Raw genomic sequence first — 18514 nt, 5'->3', positions numbered from 1 at the left:
CATCGATCCAGTTCCTTGCAAAAGGAGTCCATACAATCCACCAGGTAGCTGTAATTGGAGGCAGCAGGAGAATATGGTAACTGCAAGCTCCCACCATGCTGTGGCTCAATTAACGCTCCTCCCAAACCCGTTCCACCCTAGGTTAATGTTCCTCTCAAGTTTTTCAAAAGGAAACCTACAGCAATACAGTCTCTGCAGATGTCCAGAGCGCCCTCTCCTATTTCCGCCCAGCAGCCCCACTGGGAGGACGATGCTCAGGAGTTGCGGTGTGGCAGGGAAGTGTTTGCCCGGGTTCCATGTGGCAGAGCCAGAACAGGCAGTTAAGATCAGGACTCAGGAAAGGGCTTCAGAAGCCCAGGAGTTCGCGCTTCTCCTAATTCCGTTAATTTGATACCACCAACTGCAGGAGAGGTAACTTGGTCTCCTTTAAAGGACATTCATAAGAGCCTAAAGGATGGTGACTCCCAGATTGTAAATAATACTATTTAGGGCCATTTGGATGGAACAGACCAGGAACCAGATCAACGCTCCTGGTATTTACTGTTTACACAACTCCTTAGACCTACTATTGCCTCTAAAGCACACCCATAGAATAACTTTAATTGTCCCTGAAGAGCCTCAGAAAGTATATTTTAAAAAAGACATTAGTTTGGGTAAGGGTGCAGGACAGGCTAAATGTAAATCACCTGCGGGGAAAGAATCCAGGTAAGGCAAAAAGATCCATGGTAATTGAGGGCGAAAATAGGAAAAAATGCCTCTGCTTCTCTTAATGGTACTCCTTGTTGAATTCCTTTTTCAAGGCCATGGCCTTATCTTCTACTTAGAATTTAGAGAGGGGCCTCCCTACCATGAGCTTCAGAGAACAGGCTGTAAAGACCCCTTCTGCTGCGAGCTCACCTTTCGCCAGAAATATGGATGAAGGCAACACATTGGTAAACAGAAAGGCCCTCTGTGGCAGTTATTAATCAAACCAATGCCCAAATAATTACAGGCAATAGATTTGAGATTCTCAGATCCCTTCAGGAGGGCGAGAGTGCAAGTTAGCTTAGCTCTTGATGTGTGGAACAGTTTTGGGTAATGCTCCAACAAAAAATATTAATGTGAGGGCAGGAGGACTAGAAGGGCTTGTGCAGACAGACGGGTCATTTGCATTGATTCTGCTGGGCCTTAAAGCTGAAATGCAAAAGAGGTTCACTGTTTCTGAATCCAATGAGTAGGGAATCCATGCTTCCTGCCACGCCCCAGGGTAAAAAGTTGGATGAGGCTACTGAACGCACCAAAGTATTGGAAGACACAATTATTCAGGTAAGTCAGGATAACCACGAAACCCCTTTTGATATCACCGGGATGGCAAAGCAAAATTAAACCCTGAAAAAAGATATAGAAAGACTCGAAAACCAGTCTATGGGAAAAAAACTCAAAATTTTGAATGTTCCAGAAGCAGCTAAAAAAGGGGATATGAAGAGTTTTATAATATTGTTACTTTAAGAAACTGTCCTTAAAGATCGGCTCAATGTAAATCTTGAGACTGAGATACAGAGAGCCCACAAAGACCCCGTCAGGAGGAATCCTCAACCGTCAGAAGCCTAAGAAGATCCTGATAATTTTTTGTCGTACACAGTAAAAGAACTTCTCTTCGGTCTAGCATTAAAAAATATCTTCTATTCCTCTAATGGGTTCACTTTTATTATAAGGTCAGACATCTGTAAGACCACGGAACAGCATCAATGAGAGCTGGGAGGAAAATGGATGAACTCCATAAATTGGGAGCTAAAGCACAACTAAGATTTCCGGCTATGCTCCACATAATGTGGAAGAATCAGATGTACAAATATAGAAAAGTGGAACATATTGACACCATAACTGAGTCAAACAAGACATAATAGTGAGAGTCAGCCTTCAGAATTATGGCCAATAACCGATGGGGGAGGGAGCGAGCACTCCTAATCAGTTGCTATTTCCCTCTATTTAGGATTTATTTGTGTAATGCCTGTTAACAATGGGAGTACTCCCAGGGGTGGGCAATGGATGAGGAGCATTTGGAGGGGAGTGAGGGAGTTGGGAGTCCTCATGGTCACCTTCTTAATCTACATGTAATTAGCTTATACAAACAGTTCCAACAGTTCCCTCCTAGGCAAGATCTATGACTAAATGGGGTGTGTAATTAAGCAAGCTCTTAACTTAGAATGTAAATACTCTTCGGTCTAAGGGGAGGCAGAGATGCATTTTTCAGTATTTGGAGGAAAGTGAGGTTCAAATCTCAATTTTGCAAGGGACTCACCTGATGAGAATTGAGAGTAGGACCTTATTTTAAAAAGTGGGCAGATTAGTGTGCCTTCTCAGATCAGGAAGGGTACTCTAAGGGAGTCTCTAATATTTTAAGGAGCGGTGTGAGGGTGGAATTACTAGATTTCAAGACTGACTCCTCTGGAAGGTGGGCGATTGGGAGAATGAAATGTTTTAATTATAGTTTTGTTTGAGTGGGTTTTTATGGCCCTATCACAGATGATCCATTTTACCGCTTGACCTTTGAGTGGAAACTATAGGAATCTTCACTTCCAATATTTATAGGGGACAATTTTAATACCTTGATGGATATAAACTTGGATAGATCCACTAAGAGGGGCTGTATTGATATGCCTGAGGTGAGTCAAGCTTTAAAAATATTTTGTAAAATCTGGGTCTCACCGATGTTTGGCGTCAGCAGATGGGCCAGCAGAGGGGATATACATTTTACAGTAAGAAATATGGCCATTATTCCAGACTGGGTTATGTGGATAACAACATTATGGGGAAGGTTAGAGAGATCAAGCATATGCATGGGCATATTTCTTAACATTCAACTGTCACTATGGCGTTCGAGTTACCACCTGAAAGAAAAAATCCAAAATGGACTATAAACCTGTTGAATGGTAAAAAATGTATTCTGTTAAGTTAACCTCTACTCCTCTTCCATTTTGTCTACCAGCCCCCATTTTTGTGTTTCTGCGGGGACTTTCATAAAGTCAGAAGTTACGTGTTTACTGAAAGCTGGTTGTGCTGATAATACGTACGTGCCAAAATAGAGGCCCTGCCCTGCCAAAAGGCCCAGAGCACGCAGATGTTCCTATCTACAAGCCCACCAATGCCTGTACCCACCCTTGCCTATCTACAAAGATGACGTGGGTAGGGGTTTATCAGGATTCAACAGTTCAGCACGTAAGCATTATACAAAGGGGTTGTGTAAGGGGTTCTGTAAGCATTATGTAACAATGACGAAGTGGTTTCAATGTGTTTCACGATGCACCGAAAAGTATAAATGCCATGTGTGAACTTGTACTTGTTAGCCCCCTCCCTCCGGCACTTGCAATGTCTGAGTGATGAGACTCATCTCATGAGATATAATAAACCTGGGTTTTGTTCCACTCTAGTGTTGATCCTCATTTATTGAACCCATAGACTAAAGGGTGTCCCTGCATCAGTGAGACTGATAGGAATCTCACTTCTACAAATCAGGCCCTACTGCAAGATGAAGTAACAGGTTAGGTTTTGGACAAAGAGAGCTGAGGTTTTTATAGTGATAACATTGGGTCAGCCCCTTTAGCTATTGCTTAGGTTACCTACAAGGCCTTCATCTGGGGAATCCTATGTAATCAAGCACCTGTTAGGAACAGGAGAGCTAGAGAAGAGCGAAGCTCTATTGAGTAAAAGAATGAGGACTCTCAAGATCACCTTAATCAATCAATCAATCAATCAAGCAGGATATATAAAGTGCAACTAATCACCGGTGAGGGTATCCAGGCGCTGAGGGCCTTGCTGCTTCAGGTAGGTTCGGTTGAACAGCCAGGTCTTGAGTGCCTTCTGGAATTCTAGGAGGGAGGTGGAGGTCCAGGGGGAGTTCGTTCCAGAATTTAGCCGTGAAGTAGGAGAAGGAGTATCCTCCACTGTTGCTTTGGTGGACCCCGGTGTGTGCGAGAGGGAGGAGGAGCCCAGGTGTCTGGAGGGCTGGTGGACGTTCAGGTGGTGGTTGATGTTGGCTGGTCTTTGGTTGTGCAGGGCTTTTTGGGCGTGGATTACCATCTTGAATTGACATCTCTTCTGTATGGGGAATCGGTGGAGTTTCTTGATGTGAGGGGTTATGTGGGTCTTTTTGGGGAGGTAAAGGATGAGTCTGGCTGTGGAGTTCTGTATGGTTTTCAGTCTCTTCAGGAGATGAGCAGTGATTCCCATGTAGAGTGCATCGCCATAGGCCAGGCGGCTGGTGACTAGGACTTGAGTGACGGTACATCTAGTGTTGATAGGGAGCCATATGAAGATTTTCTAGAGTATGCGAAGAGTGAGGAAGCAGACAGATGAAACTCCATTTATCTGTTTTTTTCTTGGTGAATTTACTGGCAAGGATAATGCCGAGGTTACGAGTGTGTTGATGGTTCTAATAGAAGGAAGGATGCCGTATGGGCCCGTTCCTTAAACTGGGAAATATGTCTAACCCTCAAAAGGTAAATACATTCCTATGATTACACCACAGTGGCCAAAGAGGCCCGGGTCGCATCACCAGCCACATCAAGACTTGGCAAATTCAACACGTAAGGATTGTGCTCGCTCCCAGCTCCCCCCAACTTGTTTCCTGTTAGACTTTGTCTGGTGATATGAGGACATAAAAAAGGACTGCTGGGAATGCGTTCATGTTGTCCCTAAAGTTCTGCATGTACTTCTCAGAGGTAAGGCCATACTTTCTGACTAGGCTTTCCTTTATAGGGGGATACCCCATCCTGTCCTCATCTACCGCCTGTACGGTGTCCCTCCTCTCACTAAGGATGTGCTTCCAGAAGCTAGCCCTCCAGTCCTCCTCAGGGATACTCTGCATCTATATAGATACCTCATAAACTTCATACCAAATGCCGGTGTCACCCACAACACATTCAGACAACAGACCTGTAGGAATATGGACCCTCTTGTCTCAAGAGGACAATGCAGGCATACTGCCACCAAGATGGCTGGACTCTGCTTGCCTAATCCTTATGTCCAGCTCTTTGGGGCTCCTCTCGTGAACCACTTTGTCTTTCATCTGCCTTCATGGCCAGTTTCATTTCATGCACGGCCAGTTTCTTTACCTCCATGTATAGCTGGGCCATCTGCAGCCCAAACTCCCTTTCAGCTTTTGTGTCCATCAGCTCATCTGGGGACAGACCTTGAGAAGACACGCTGCTCTCAGCTCCTGACAGGGAGTTCCAGCGTGGGTTTCAAGTCATCCTCCTCAGATGACAGCTGCATCACAGGGCTGGCATCCAAGTCCCCACATCATCCTCTCCCTCCGAGCCCTCTGTGGTGACCAGCAACTGATGGTCCTCAAATCCTGCTCTCAAAGCCTTTTGGAGCCCTTCCTACTTGGTGTTCCTTTTGGAGGGCTGCCCCCTCTCCTTGCAAATCTCCTTCAGCTCCACCGCAGTGTAGCTCTCCAGATTGAGGAGCTGAAATTCCATCTTTGCAGGTGAAGCCACAGCCACCAACAGTCAGGTAGAATAGAATGGATTTGGAAAAAATAAACGGCCTTTCAGGGAGAATTTAAAACTTAAATTGGTCTCGGGTATGGGATGGTAGTGTACACAAAATCAATGTATGGCACTGCACGAACACAAGTCCTAACCCTCACCCCTGATCACTAATGTATGTAATTGTATTGCTGGTTTAATGGGGTTTGTGACTTGGACAAGGAGCAACCATAATCCCTGTCAGGGTGAGGCACAACCCAACCCTAAATCAACCTGTGTTCAAACCTCTGATAGCTTGGCAGAGAGCAGTCGGGCTTAATCTCGAGGGGCAATGCATAAAGTATTTGTGCAGCATTGCAAGCAGTAATAAAGTTAACATACCAACCAAAAATGAACCCGCACCAAGTTAGAAAAATAGAGTGAATTTTAATATATATAACAAAATCAAAACGACAAAAATCAGTACAACTGGAGATAAGTAATTTTAAATATTTCAGTGAAAATAACACCAAAAAGCACTATCTGTGGATATCTAGTCTCGACCGAAAGGGACAAAGTAAAAAGTTCGGGCCAACTGAAATGGAGCGCAGGCTGGATACAGGGATTCAAACAGGCCCACTGAACAAAGTATCTCAAATCCTAGTTTGCGGAGCGTTGCAAGGTTCTGTGTCGAGGATGCATTGCGCAGCCAAAGCGGTGCATCGGTTCAGAGGAACTGCAAGGCTGCCATGAGGAATCTGTTGTCGAGGTTGCCATGAACAAGGGATGCGAGGGCCTGCACTGAGAATGCATCACGCAGCAGTGAGTCTGATGAGGCAATGGATTGCGATGTGAGTCTTTCCCACAGTACTGATCCACACAGCAGCGGTGATGTGTCGGTTCTGCTCAGGGTTGGGCTGCGCAGCAGAGGAGATGCGTCTATTCTGCTTCATCCAGAGAGGCTGGCAGAGCCCTGTAGGCCCACTTCCAAGGGTTCAGGACAGGTTTGGTACCACTTGGCAGGGTAGACTCCTAGATTGTAGAGTCCAGGTGCTGGTTCGATGTTGTGGGAGCCTTCTACCCCTGAGGCTCTACTCATTTTGGGGTCCTGCAGGTCCAGTACTTCTCAACCAGGCAGGAGGGCAGCAGTCCTTCAGAGCAGCAGTCCAGCAGAATGGTAGTCCTTTCAGCAGCACAGCAGATTTTCTTCCTGGCCGAGTATCCACAGGTCCAGAAGTGTAGTGAAGAGTTAGTATCTGAGGTCTAATATTTACACCCAGTTGTGCCTTTGAAGAAGGGGGAAGCTTCTAGAGGCAGGCCTTTGTTGAAGTGCCTCACTCCCGACTAACTACACGGGGGCATGCAGCCTTTTGTGAGGAGGCAGGACACAACCTCTTCAAGTCTAAGTGGGTCTGGGCCCAGCTCCTCCTTCCCATTCTGCCAGAGATGACTTATCCAGGCACAGTTAAGGTCCCTATTGTTTGTGGCTGTCTAGGAGGAAAACACAAAGTACACTGTTGACTACACCCAGTCATGTAACCCAGAGGCAGGATGCAGGCTCCAAATGGCTAAGGCAGGAAAATGCAAACTTTCAAAAGGTGGCATTTTCAAACTTGGAATTTAAAATCCAACTTCACCATAAGTTAAGATTTTTCACTACAAATTCTAAAGCCTCCAAACATGAACTACTAACCTGCTCCCATTTGGAAATGACAGCTTATTAAATGTAATAAGGTAACTCCAATGCCTTTCTACTATGGGAGGGAAAGACTTTGCAGTACCAGGGCACGTCCACTTTTTTAATACACTGTATCCTGCCCTCTAAGCTGGCCAGGGTGCACCCCAGGGGTGACATATGTATTCAAAAGGAAGGTTTGAGCATGCAAAAGGCTTCTTTTGCTAGGTAGGTCAAAATGGCAGTTTGAAACTGCACAAACAGGCTGCAATAGCAGGCCTTAGACATGTTTAAAAGTGTTACTTAAATGTGGGTAGCACAATCAGTGCTGCAGGCCAACTAGCAACATTTAAGTTAAAGGCCCTGGGCACAGATAGTGCCTCCTTAATAGAGACTTGTAAGTGAATTAAATATGCTAATGAGATATAAGTCAATGTTATCATGTTTTAAGGAGAGAACACAAGCACTTTAACACTGTTTAGCAGTGGTAAAGTGTGCAGAGTCCTAAAGCCAGCAAAAACGATGTGAGCAAAACAGGAGGTCTAAAGGCAAAAACGTTAAGTGGGAACCACGCCAAGGCTGCCAGGTCTAACACTGTATGTCTGTGCAAACCTACTGGCCATTTCAATCACAAACGTGCTGTCTGTAAATGACAGTGCACTACCAATAAATGCTTTAGTTACATTAAAAAATCACCTGCCTCATGCCCATTAAAGCTAGGTGGGTCACGAAGGTTTGCTGTTCTAAATATTGGGCCATAGTTCTAAAAAGTTTGGGAAGCACTGGTCTAATTTTTATCACTGAATATATGGTGCCATCTTTTAACAAAGCAAATAGGTCTGTTTTTAAAAAAAAAAAATGCATAAGACAGTGTTGTTTGAGGCTTATATGAGGCTATTGTGTTTTTGGAGGTTAGGGTATGTTAGCCTGCAAACCATTAAAGTTGCCTCTGGCATAGGGTGTTTAGTCTGCATTCTAGGTTGCTGTGCACCCCCTACAGTTTGTGAGGCCGTTTGAGAGTGTTCTCACTTGTATTTTCACCTGCCAGTGTGTATGTGCTTATAATTGTGTGTGGAGGATTTCGTTTTCAGTTTATTAAAGTGTTTTTCCTTTTAAAAGAAAAGGCATTGACATTATATTGATAAGTACTAAAATATTATTGTCTGTAATACTGAAGCTAAACTACCATATTAGTCACAGGGAGGATAACACAAAAGAAGAAGTATATATGAAGCACAACTTCCACCAAAGAAAAGTAAATAACAAATAAAAAAGACAAAATGAATTCATAATACATCAAAGATTCTCAATTACTTTAGGCAAATGCCAGCAAACTTTACCACGTTGCTGCTCATGATCACACCTCGGCCACTTATAGTATACTGATTCTGTCCAGGTTCGAAAGTTATATTTATTTAACAAAGATCTCAACATATTTTTGCAAGCGCAGTTGAGGAGCGGACTTTTAAAAAATAAATAAATATAACTTTCTTGTGTTGCTTACACAGCCTACAATTAGCGGATAAAGAGGCCCCAGTGGGCCAAGTTGTTCTAATTTTCCAAATAGGAAACAACAACAAAAAGTAAGTTCACAAGACTGTAAAAGCACCTACAATGATTGTTTAGCCACTTCATTAAAAAGTCTTAAGTTAAGGTAGTTTTAACCCATGCATTCTGAAGTCTCAGTATAGCAATTGAGTCCCTAATATAAGTTAACCATTGAGTAGCTACACTCCACTCATATTGTACTGAGTCCCACAAAACTGCTTCCGGGGAGCCAGTTGAGGAGGATTTCAGTCTAAACCTTGCTACTAATAAGTATCTCATTACATTGAGATAAGGGGAAAGAAAACTGAACTCCAGTCTGAGATGTATGTTTGAACCGGATTGCGGATTTATTAGGTGGTGTTTGTTATGTAGCAGAGTTCTTACTCGCTGTCCTCAGAGTCAAATGCTAAAAGGGGTACTTGGTTCTTAGTTTTGGAGACTGCAGTATGGGGGCCCCAGGACACCAGAAGGAACAGATTCTAGTTGTTACAATTGGGGCCAAGTAACTTCTGTTTCTCTCTGAGACAAATACAATGACAATATGTTAAAACAGCTGTTCATCTATTACACAAACTACAAATGTGTAAATCAGCCCGGCCCCTCTCTGAGGAACAGCTCTTCCCGTGTTACTCTTTAACCAAATACTTGGATATCCGTGCCTAAGTACTCTTGAAAAACACACCTCATTCTCTCAGAATCTCCAGACATTTTCTTTGACATCAGAGAGAGCAAGCACCTTTCAGTAGTGCAGAGACCTTCAAACTGGGGCCTGCACTGATCTTGGTGGGGCTGGGGTTAAGGGATGGGTAGGAACGAAATGGATGGAGAGTGCCAGTAAATTGCCAAAAGAGCATTTATTACGCTCAGAGGAAACAGACAGACGTCATGATCAGAAGGACTGTTTTTAGTGATAGAGTGGCAGTGTGTCACTCTGCAATGGGCCCTCAGTGATTTATTTTTTTCACTCATATTTCGGCTAGGAATAGGTGTCAAAGTGAGGGGGAGTGGAGGGTCCCAAATAGTTCTCAAAGCCCCTGCGCCCATATATGATAAAGGATCACGTTCTGATTACTTCTAAACTTTTAGTGAGTTCAGGTCGCCACTCGCATGTTATCACTCATATATTTGATTGCATTATAAAAGGCATAATTGAGTATTCCACCTGAGTAACTATGAAAAATACCTTTTGACAAGGTTCCGGTTTAACTCCTTTTTCCGCCTTGTAACTTTTCCTAATTCCCAGGATTGGTCCATCACTATTATGCCGTGTCCCTGTAATGGTCTTTCCCCTCAGTCAACATTACACATTATTTTCTTCTGCAAATACTATACTTTTCCACGAAAAAATTGGATTTTGCCACTATTGCGAGCAATGGGCATAAGATCTTGTCGCCCGGCATTCATGGCTCTGCAATCCCTTGAGACCAGTCACATAGCGAAGTGTGTAGCTAACTTTTTAAAATCTTGCATCAAAGATCGCCGTAACTTTGAGTAATTATAATCACTTATTATTCTTGAAGTTGCTGTTTTTCCTTTTAAATGTTTTTCCTTTTATGACTGATTTGTGTGTAAAAAGTTATATTTTTATCTCTTTTGTACTTTTTATGGTTGCAATAATGAGTGGTAACCGAATAAAAGTTTATGAAACGAGTATAACTGCAATGTTTGAATGGCTTAATATGCTCGGAGATGCCAGTTTTATAAAATAATTAGAAGCAAATATCTGTCCTTGTGGGGGATGCGATGAAACGTTTTTACATGGGATGGGACAGCAGTAAAAGGTTTAAAGACCACTGGAGTAGCAAAACGCAAGTCATTGGTTATAGGCGCCTAGATAAAAACACATTCACCAGTCACATTTTTTTTTTAAAACAGGGTAGTTGTCTGAGAAAAGACAGCCAAGTCTAGGAAACAGAATTCTGGTCCCCCAACGTTTATCAACGTGCTGCTCGAAGCATTCAAGGAAAGCTGCTTTATGAAGATGCCAAATTCGTATTTAAAACCAACCCAAAGTAGTCTCAATATAAAATAGCAGCTACTGAAAAATACCCTCCCCCTAGAAGATAAAACATGCACATACACGCGGTGGACAAATAGACACTGCTCTTCAACAAACCTAGCCAGTCAGGCACCCACTACACACAGTTCTGACCCATTTGCTCTTAAATGAAAGTGCATTTTTCTATTCACATCGTTATACTTTGTACAGCCAGGCCCGGCTCCAGGAATTTTTATTTGGGTGGGCCAAGGGTGCATTCGGGTGGGCCACTGCGGGCTCGATTTGACGCATATATGTCTAGGCAGGCCTGCTTCACGGCCATTCTTTATCACTTCTTAGTCTTACAAGGCCCAGTAAAATGCACTCTTTCCCAAATCTCTTTCTAAATGTGATCACTCTAAAAAAGTGTTTTTTCCTTGTAATGTCCCTTTGATGGGAAGAGGAGGTTTCTGAGATGGGAGTATCAGGCAAGTGACACTTCTCGGGCTCCCTCTGTGCGAGCCTTCAGGGAGAATCCCTCTTCATTACTACCTCCAACTGACCCCGGACTCTGCAACGCACTCCCTTAGAGGCTTGATTGTCCACTACTCCTCTCCAGTGCACCTTATCTCACAGATGACCTTGGGCCTCAGCCAAATATCAGGCACCATTGGGCTCCACTTTCATTTTTCCTGTTCAAAACATTAGTAAAATCACCTTCAAACTTAAAACATGGAATATAGCAGACAATATAATTAGCACACACTTTAAAGTATGTTCCACAGAAGCCCTTATGACCCAATTGCTAATTAAATAAACAAAAACAGAAAAGCCGGCTTCAGCGCTGAAGCGAAAGTCTTTTTTGGCACCGCACCAATAACCTCTTTCTCCGTAAATTCTTTTACTCCCACCTTCCAACCGTGCCCCTTACCTCCCAATGGCCCCCTCTATTGACCTCCTCCTCGGATTCCCTCACAGCCACACGCCACAAGTGCCCCTCCTCTCCCCATAGCCCCTCCCCCTATTGACCTCCGACTTGTATTCCCTCACTGCCACCCTCCACCAGTGCCCCTCATCTCTCCCTAACTCCCCCTCCCCCCCATTACCTCCTCCTCGGATTCCCTCACAGACACCCTCCAACAGTGTCCCTTATCTTTACGTAGCCCCTTTCTCATATGCATTTCCTTTGTTGTATAACGCTACTCATATCAATGTAGTGTGTGTCAGTAGTACTTTACACGACGCACACATTATACAGAGACAATGAATTATACAAGTATGTAAATCAGTCTATAGGGATTGTCACATAAGCTAATGAGGATTACAAGGTGTATGAATCACATGTCATCCATATTGGTGAGCAGGATATTTTAAGAGGGTTTGGTCTGGGGAAACACAACCTTAGGATTTAAAGAGTATTCCATGGGGGTCAGCTTTACTGATAAAAATGTATATCTGCCCAAACATACTCATTTTAGCAACATTGGAATAATGAAAGACTGGGGAAATTCTAACTATATCACAAAACAAAAAAAGTGAAGTTCTAACTATACCATTCATGTTTGTATGCAGCTCTTTGGTGACAGTTCATTGGTCACTGTCCTATGTTAGGATTGTAACTTCTGAACTGCAAGCAACACAAGGATCTCTGTGACAAAGGCAGTAACCCACTGAGCTATCCACGGCTTTAAGTGGGCCGGGTCTCACTGGGTCTGAGCACTGGCAGTTTTTTTAAGGAGGCCTAGAAACGGGTCTCTATCGGGCTCTGTTTTGTGCGCTGGTCAAAGGTAGTCCGTTTTTGTCCGAACTGCAGTGATAGCAGTCTGCTGTCACTGCAGTCTGGAAAACAGTGCAGGGCACAAAGCAGAGCCCGATAGAAACCCGTTTCGAGACAGCAGGCACATCGGTGTACCCTGCTTACACTACTCACAAGTGGAAAGTTACGGCATGACGTCATGCCAGGTGAGCGTTGTAGGGGGAATGGAAATCCTTTAAAGAGAGTCATTTTCTCTCTGGATTTCCCTTCTCTTTTTGAAACTTAGGAGCAGCAACATTGTTGTAATGTCACCAGTGCTTTAAGTGGAAGCTTTTACAATATTATATACAAACCATAGTTGCTGTTATTTATCTTATGCAACTAACAACCATTGACAAAGCCAATAGTCCTGACTTGTTGGTATGATGTTACTTGTTGTATCATATACCTGGATGCAATGACAGAAACAGCAAAATACAAGTCGGGCCACACACTGCTAAACACAGATTTTTAACATACTGTTTTTAAGCCACGTCCTCAATTAAATTGCCCATGCCCCTTTCAGAGACCCCTCAGTTTTTTCATCCCACTTTAAGACCTGGAGCTATCCACATAAAATACAGTTTATCTGCATTTAAAAACTACTGACAGACAAATGATTGCTCTCCCGCAGGCTCATTAATCACCAGCGTTATCTGGGCATTTTGTATTCTTATTGTTGTCCTGCATCGGCCATGATAATTATAATTTTAATTTTTTTTTAAATTAAGCACATACGAGGTATGTCTGCTGGCCCTGTGCAGATTTAAAAAGAAAAAAATGTAGTAACATTCTCTTACCTATTCCATTAGTCAAACTTTGTGTCACAGCCTTATGTGATAAACCACTGCAGGGGTCAGGAAAGGTGAATAGGAATAAACAAACTTTTCTCCTGCTGCATAGAAAAAGAAATATCAAGCAGCAGGACAGTAGGCAAAGGTTACCAAAGGTTACCCTTTTCAAAGAAAGGATGTGTCGCCTTTCGCCATGAAGAGAGGAAGGGGTGAAAAAGTAAATAAAGCCTCGTTGACATGTAAATGGTCTTTAAAGACCTGTGAAATACTCGGGTGCGGCCGCGATAATCTCTTATCTGTCTGTGTGTGTGCGCCCCTCGGCCCGGGCTGACACACACGACGGGGAAGGGTTGAAACACTTTGATCCCACAGGGGTTGCGCGCCTGCCTTTAAGCCCTCACTGCGAGGGCCAAGGATCCTGTTTGGGTGGGCCAGGCTTATGTTTGGGTGGGCCTGGCCCACCCGGCCCACCCGCTAGAACCGGGCCTGTGTACAGCCCTTAGAAACCAGCCAACACGGGAAGACGTCTATATAAAAAAAGTAAATAAAAAACATTGTTGCTTGTCCACAAAATTCCCGTAATTTGTTATTTAAAGTTACTTAGGTTTAATTCTCCTCATTGCAAAACGCATATGAAAAGTTGCAGATTTTTGCACATCTTTAGTTCCCATGTATCGATTTTTATACTGACGAAACAACTGGTTCGATATGACCTTTGGAATTACTACACACTTGTCAAGTCAACGGGGCCAAGACGAGCATCGCCACACCTGAAGTAAGCGCGACAACAAACATGAACGTGGCCCTGAACTTACAGCCTGTACAGTATGACGCGAAACCTGCTTGTCAATCACACCATGTCTGGGATAATGAAATGCGCCCACATTCTGGTTTGCTTTTAGCCTGGCCCTGCCAAAGAACACTGTGTTATGAGCACAGATGGCGCATGCCTGGTTCTGGAGAGCGGCCTGGTGCAAACAGCAGACTCGGAATACCAATGAATCTGAGAAAGGCAGGCGTCTGCTGTCAAGCTGCAGGTTTGTAAACTCGGTGCAAGAGAAAGAGGTAACACCCCGGGACTCCTGTCTAACCGAGTCAGGCCCTGCCGGTCACTGCTGCAGGCTATCGAAGCAGAGCACCCAGGATGCCAAGGTTAGGTTCAGGAGATCATGTTGTGAGACGTGCAGAGGAGTCGAAGGATGCAACTGTCGGAGGCGAGTAGATATTAATGCATTTGATTCATTTCCTAGATTTCATTTACTCCTTCAAAATGGATCCCTAGTTTCTTTCTTAATTGAAAGAAAATAAAACAACTCACATGCATTCCCTATTATGCAACCTATCAACGCTGGAGAGCAATCTGAAGATGTCACCCATGAGCAGAAAAGCCTCAGTAACATCAATTTATTAATTGAAAAAGCTTCGACCATGAAATCAAAGACATCACCTCTAACAACAAAAGTTCGAAACTTTGAGCAGGTAGACGCTTCTCGTTTTCACCAAGTTACTGTATAGTAAACTAAACCCTTTGGCTAGATCAACAAAAACAATATTTTTAAGTAGGCATCAACCAAGGCAAATTAAAGCTTGATCTGCTGTGATGAACAAGCGCATACCTATCAACAAACTGAGGAGCCTCTGGACCTTGGAGCTGACTCCCACCACTCTGTACAATCCCTGGTCGGTTATGCCTGAAAGAGAAAAAGAGTACATTAAGTAGGCCTTCAAACCATCCAAAATATGCACAATCAACGTTTTGTTCAATGATAAAAAGGTACAACTTTGTCGCAACTGATGAAAAGTGTTCAAACATGCAACTCTGGATGGCTTTGCACCAACCACTGTGCAAATGACTACTGAACCAGACGAGTCCAGCCCTCAAAACAACTACAGGTGACAAGTATGAGCAGCACCAACCCAGAGCTAGTGGGACAGCATTGTCTAGGCATTAAATATGTAGGGCCTATGCGCATCATGCCTTCCTATTTCATATGGCGGTCTGGAACCACCTCTATGGTGCAAGCAACACACCGGATACTCCACATAGCAGGGGTCACAGAGTGGAGGGCAAGAAACGATAGAAGGGTTTGGAAAAAATACAATGAAAGCATTGCAGGGTTAAATACGCTTCAGAAAAGAAGAAAGGATGTCGTTCGGACAGTGGTAAGTGTGAGACTTGAAGACTATTAATTAGAAATACATACGTAAGATTAAAGGTAGCCCAGAGCAAAATAGAGAAGTGGTTGCAGGGGCTGCACCACAATTCTAATAAAATAGATGGAAAGAGTTTAAAGTGGAAGGCCCACTGTTTTATCGTATGAATCCACAATATCTCCCCAACACTCAAGAACTTGCCAGGCACTCTTGGGTTAGAAGGATCGGAGTGAAGAGTTGTAGCATGCTGAAATTACCTACCTCACTGCAGTGGCGTAATGAAATTCGATGCCCCCCACCCCTTGCAAAGTACATGGAGGGGACCCACACACTTCAGACCCAGTCAGGAGCTCTCAGGCCCGCATGTGCACAGCACAGTGCCGTAGAGAACCCCCTGGAGCTCGCCACCCACTCCCCCCCCCCCCGCACCACACAGGTTGCGTGGGTTATTGTTACTCCAGTGCTTCACTGCTAAGGCTTTCCCTGTCGAAGTGCTGAGCCCTTTTTAGAAGTTTGATGCACCTTGCATTTAAGCCTTCATAACGTTTTCCACAAAAGAAATCCAAGCCACATATGCATCCTTTTTTCCCCACAAGTAAGGGATTCTAAATGTACTACGGGATTGTAGATTTCCCTGGAGAGAACCAAAAAGCGTAGCCAACATGTGGCAATTATTTTGAATTGACAAACATGGTGTGCAAGAAAGCATATTTTTATAAAATAAATAATGGCATTAAGAAATGGTTTGTTGTGATAAGATCACCATCTTTCCAGCTTTCACAGAGTTGTAAAAAAAAAAAATACCCACGTTTTTTGCATTTTTCCAAGTGCAAGTCGATTTTTCCAATTTGTGCGGTTTCTACCTACATTCCTGAAAAGTAGATACAATTCCAAATTCAACATGGGGTCAGTTGTGTACATTGCTCATACTATCCATAAAAAGAATTGTTTAAGTCAAAGAATATTGAAAATATGTAGGAAAAAGTAGAAATGAATCTCAACGTTTTCATCTGTAATTTTGTGTCCCAAAGGGCAATTTACAAAACTAGTATACAGTTATGTACTTCAGAACCTTATTTCGCTGGGATATATGGTATTTGCTGGTTATCCAAAAGCATTCAATACCTAGGGCCAACTAAGCTGGAGCTTAAAATTATATTTTATTGTGTACCGACCACGTAGCAATTTATCTGGCAAACTGAACTGAATGAAAAATGCCAAGATACCCAAATAAGTAACGCATATGCTACTTACCAGTATGCATCTGTTCTTGGCATGTAGGGCTGCTGACATTCATATCTTGTGCATAGATCGCCGCCAGTGTTGGGTCCGGATGATTGCACATTGTTGTCCTGGAAGAGTCTTCGAAGTATCACGAGATAGGGGGCTCCTCCCCTGGACTACAGTGCGCATGGGCATCGACTCCATCCTCAGATTGTTTTTAGCCATTGTGGCAAAGATGGAGTGTAACACTGAGTGATGACCATGCTAAGAGTAATTGTAAGTGCTGCAGCTGCTACAGGCGCCGGGGAGGAGGGTGGGCGATATGAATGTCAGCAGCCCTACATGCCAAGAACAGATGCATACTGGTAAGTAGCATATTCGGTTCGAGGCATGTGGGCTGCTGAATTCATATCTTGTGCATAGAATACATAGCAGTCCCTCCATTAGCGGCGGCCGCCTGTGCCAGCTGCAGCAGTCTGAAAAAGTGTTTTGAGAACAGCCTGTCCTACAGCTGCCTGCTGTTTGGAGTGCACATCTACACAGTAGTGTTTTGTAAATGTGTGTGTGGTAGACCATGTGGCTGCTCTACATATGTCTTCTAAAGGAATATTTCCAAGGAAAGCCATGGAGGCCCCCAACTTTCGCGTGGAGTGGGCCCGTGGGGGAACCGTTAACGTGCGCTTGGCTTCGTGATAGCAAATTTGAATGCACTTAACGATCCACCTGGCTATACCTGCTTTGGAAATGGGGTTGCCTTTGTGTTGTGGCGAAAAGGCAACAAACAGTTGTTTTGTTTTCTGAAAATCTTTGGTCCTATCAATGTAGTACATTAAAGCTCTTTTGACGTCTAGTGTGTGGAGCATTCTTTCAGCCACAGACTCAGGATTTTGGAAGAACACAGGCAGTTCAATAGTCTGATTGATATGGAACCGTGAAACCACTTTAGGAAGAAACTTAGGGTTAGTGCGAAGTACCACCCTGTTGGAGTGAATCTGTATGAATGGCTCTTGAATAGTTAGTGCCTGGAGTTCACTAACGCGTCGCAGCAATGTGATTGCTATTAGGAAAGCCACTTTCCACGTTAAGAACTGAATCTCGCATGAATGTAGAGGCTCAAAAGATGGACCTATGAGCCTGGTGAGGACCACATTTAAGTTCCATTCAGGAGCTGGTGGGGTCCGGGGAAGAATAACTCGTCTGAGTCCCTCCAGAAAAGCTTTAATGGCGGGCACTCTGAAAAGCTAGAGATGCTGCCTGTTTTGTAGATAAGCTGCAATTGCGGACAAATGTATACGAATGGAAGCATAGGCTAGATTGCATTTGTATAGGTGTAGCAGATAACAAATGATGTTGTGAGTAGATGCGTGTAGCGGATTGATGTCGTGGTCTGCACAATAAATGACAAACTGCTTCCATTTTGCCGCATAACAAGCTCTGGTGGTGGGCTTTCTTGCCTCTCGTATGATATCCATACAGTCGGGAGGCAAGTTGAGGTAGCCAAATTCTAAGACCTCAGGAGCCAGATCGCCAGGTTGAGCTGTTGCGGATCTGGATGCTGAATGTCGCCATTGCACTGCGTCAAAAGGCTGGGTGTGAGGTGGAGCCTTTGATGCGGCACCACGGATAGTTCTAGAAACGTGGTGTACCATGGTTGGCGTGCCCACGTTGGAGCAACTAGGATGAGTGGCATCGAGTGTTGCTTCAGCTTGCGTGCCACCAGCGGTATTAGAGGCGCTGGGGGAAAAGCGTATGCAAAGATGCCTGACCAGTTCATCCATATCGCATTGCCCTGCGACTGTGGGTGTGGAAACCTGGCGGCAAAGCTTTGGCATTTGGCGTTTTCCTTTGTGGCGAACAGGTCTATCGTTGGATGACCCCACTGCTGGAAGTACGGGT

The 18514-nt window shown here is 44.0% G+C and overlaps 1 protein-coding gene across 2 annotated transcripts in view; it reads right to left on the bottom strand.

Moving 5' to 3' along the window:
• The window catches only part of ARHGAP10 (Rho GTPase activating protein 10), a 998059-nt gene that overhangs the window by 362685 nt on the left and 616860 nt on the right, over positions 1-18514 (bottom strand). For both annotated transcript variants that reach the window (XM_078676901.1, XM_078676902.1), the window contains exon 14: positions 14857-14931. In XM_078676901.1, the coding sequence (XP_078533027.1) occupies positions 14857-14931 (75 nt within the window). The remainder of the gene's footprint in view (positions 1-14856; positions 14932-18514) is intronic.

The sequence above is a fragment of the Lissotriton helveticus genome, chromosome 2_1 (genome assembly GCF_964261635.1).
Source record: "Lissotriton helveticus chromosome 2_1, aLisHel1.1, whole genome shotgun sequence".
In the NCBI taxonomy this organism is placed as follows: Eukaryota; Metazoa; Chordata; class Amphibia; order Caudata; family Salamandridae; genus Lissotriton; species Lissotriton helveticus.
This window is presented reverse-complemented; position numbering and strand designations above follow the sequence as displayed.